At 37.8% G+C, this 3,512-nt stretch overlaps 1 protein-coding gene across 1 annotated transcript; it reads right to left on the bottom strand.

Moving 5' to 3' along the window:
• Positions 1 to 2,585: 2,585 nt before the first annotated feature.
• LOC307137271 (olfactory receptor 52N2-like) lies at positions 2,586 to 3,512 on the bottom strand (the record flags this gene model as incomplete). Its single annotated transcript, XM_079834843.1, has 1 exon — positions 2,586 to 3,512. The coding sequence occupies one exon, from the start codon at positions 3,510 to 3,512 to the stop codon at positions 2,586 to 2,588; it is 927 nt and encodes a 308-aa protein (XP_079690969.1).

Genomic DNA, 3,512 nt, shown 5'->3' with positions numbered 1-3,512 from the left:
AGAACGAGGTATAATGCTGCCATATTCAAATAAAGATTTTAAAATGTAGGTTAAGTGTCATTAATTAAACAAGTGTATATGTTCAGCTAATTGTCAGCATCTTACATGTCTGCATCTTGAGAGATTGCAGAATCCAAGCGACAAGTGATGTTTTATAAACAAGCACTAATCAGCTCGAGAGGAGGCATATACACAGCTGACTCACCTAGTTTCTGCATCCCTCATCCCATCCATCCCTCTTAATTATGAGAGGACAGTGAGTAGACATGAACCAAAGTGGAAGAAAGAAAGGGGAGAAAGGTCTGCAACAGCCATTAGGATTGTTTGTGATTTGGTCTTAGTGATTTAGTAGTCCTCTTGGCTACTCTTTTTTTGAGATTTAGGAGCTACTTTTAGCCTTAAGATGCTTTGTGAATACGGCCCCTGGGGTAATTGTTCTATAAACCATCAGGAAGAGGTCGGTGAGAAGTAGGTACACACATGACAATGTTTATTTTAGTACACTTCACCAAAAACACTGCAAAATAATTGTGTGAAAATCAAGTAAACCATGAGATTATTACTTGTGACATTAAAACAAAATATATGGATAGAAGAACATGTAAAGAATTTATAAGTACATAAGTATTCACAGCCTTTGCTCAATACTTTGTTGAAGCACCTTTGGCACCAATTACAGCCTCAAGTATTTCTGAGTATGATGCTACAAGCTTGGCACACCTATTTTAGGGCAGTTTCTCCCATTCTTCTTTGCAGGACCTTTCAAGCTCCATCAGGTTGGATGGGGAGTGTCTGTGCACAGCCATTTTCAGATCTCTCTAGAGATGTTCAGTAGGGTTCAAGTCTGGGCTCTGGCTGGGCCCTCAAGGACATTCAAAGAATTGTCCCGTAGCCACTCCTTTGTTATCTTGGATGTGTGCTTAGGGTCATTGTCCTGTTGGAAGATAGACTTTGACCCCAGTCTGAGGTCCAGAGGGCTCTGAAGCAGGTTTTCATCAAGGATGTCTCTGTATATTGCTGCATTCATCTTTCCCTCGATCCTGACTAGTCCCCCAGTTCTTGCAGCTGAAAAACAATCACCACAGCTTGATGCTGCCACCACTGTAGGGATGGTATTGGCCAGGTGATGAGCGGTGCCAGGTTTCCTCCAGACATGGTTGTTCTTCTGGAAGGTTATTTTCTCTCCACAGAGAAACGCTGGAACTCTGTCAGAGTGGCCATTGGATTCTTGGTCACCTCCCGGACTAAGGCCCTTCTCCCCCGATCGCTCAGTTTGGTCGGGTGGCAGCTCTAGGAAGAGTCCTGGTGGTTCCAAACTTCTTCGGATGATGGAGGCCACTGTGCTCATTAGGACCTTCAATGCTGCAGACATTTTTCTGTACCCTTCCCCAGATCTGTGGGGAAATTCTTTTTTATTATTTATTTTTTTATAAATTTGCAATGATTTCAAACTAACTTTTCACGTTGTAATTATAGGATATTGTTTGTAGAATTTTGAGGAAAATAATGAATTTAATTAATTTTGGAATAAGGCTGTTGCATAACAAAATGTAAAAAAAAGTGAAAAACGTGAATACTTTACGGATGCACTGTAACTATCACAACTTTTAAAACTGTTTTATGGAGTTTTTGTTTACTGAATTTTTTTTTTTTTCAGGATTTTTCTTTTGTTAAACAATCCATGGAACCAACCATTCTTATCAAAATTTGCATATGGCATTACCCTGACTAGGTCTATCTCTCCACAGAATAAGCTTGTGCTGTGTAGTACATTTTGTGATTGTTAGTAGATTTAATGTTAAAGGGCATATCAGTCTGTGCCACTTTCATGACTGAACTAGATAATTATTAAATTACAAAGAATGAGGGTTACATACAGTATTAAAGCAGTATATACCAACCAATATTAAAGTATACATTCCAGATTAATGAACCTCAGTATCTGATAGATTATTGTCTATGTATGTCAACCAACTGAAAGCATCCAAAGGATTTGGGTAGCTTATTTTTTATAATGTAACTACTTATAGATAGCAAGATAGCAATACCCTCTAGTGATATTGTATAATCACAATGGATAGGGTGAAGTACCCTTCTTGCAATTGGAGAAACAGTTGGGGAGTTGAGAATTTTGTGATACTAACTATCTAGGGTTGGCTCAAACTAAGCTCAAAGATTCTTGCTTTCTGTGCATGTGCAAATGCTGTTGCAGAAATGTTGCCTGCTTTATTCCATTTTCTTCACTTCATTTTTTTATTTACACACATATTGCTTAATACATTCTCATTCTCATATCATATCATATTATATCATATATTATCATACAAGTAATTATATAATACACTTGAAATGATGAAAAGAACAAATTAACAGTAATTAATATTTATTTACTGCACACCAGCTGAAAATTATGCCTTCATTATGCCATCTGTTATCACATATTTATGTTATACATGTTGCCTGCTTTGTCTGCTATGCCTTTACAGATGAGATGCAGAAAAGAAAATCTGTATGAGCTCTGGATAATCAGGACTGTCACAGCTCTGTGTCAAATGTCAAAATGTGACCCCTTTGACAAAGGAAAATTATTTTTTTATGCAAAGTTTTAACATTCTTTGTCTTATTTCCTTGACTTGTAAACCATATATTATGGGATTCAATCCTGGTGGTATAACATGAAACAATACACTCCCATACTTCCTACTCTCAGCATACTCAGAAAAACGATGGAGAAAAATTGGGACAAAACCAAAGATTAACATGATTACATAAACAGCCAAATGAGAGCTGCAGGTTTTTATTGCTTTGCTGTTGGTTGCTTTGCTTTTGCTTTTTATACATATCATCGCTATTCTGAGATATGTCAATAATACCCACCCCAGTGAGGAGGTGAGTAAAACCACAGTAAAAGTTAATCCATATACATTATTAATCACTATGTTTTCACAGGACAGTTTAAACAGTGAAGCGTTGTCACAAGAGTGGTTTGGAATGAATGATCTGCAGTGAGACAGACGCACACTGAGGCCGATCAAAATTGACACCGGAACTACTGCAGCAACCCAGGCTCCTGCCGACAGTTTAACCATCATTTTATTGCTCATTATAGTTGGATATCGCAGTGGATTGCATATGGCCACATATCTATCAAAGGCCATGATCATTAGAATAGTATGAGATGTTGTTCCATATAAATGTGTAAAAAAAGCTTGAAAAACACACTCCACATATGTGATGTAGCGCTCAGAGGGGTCTGTTAATAAGTCCTTCAGTAAACGTGGTATGAGGACAGTTGTTCCCATAATATCACTCACTGGCAAGTGACAGAAAAAAATGTGCATGGGCTGGTGTAAACTTTTTTCTGCTGAGATCTGAATCAAAATTCCAATGTTAGACACCATTACAAAGACATAAGCCATCAACAGAAAAATGAATGTGAGCTGGCTGGACTGAGGTGTAACTTGCAGTCCCTCCAATAAGAGTACACTGTATCTGGATGTCAGGTTGTCCAT

Source organism: Gobio gobio (genome assembly GCF_949357685.1).
Source record: "Gobio gobio genome assembly, chromosome: 14".
Classification (NCBI taxonomy): domain Eukaryota; kingdom Metazoa; phylum Chordata; class Actinopteri; order Cypriniformes; family Gobionidae; genus Gobio; species Gobio gobio.
This window is presented reverse-complemented; position numbering and strand designations above follow the sequence as displayed.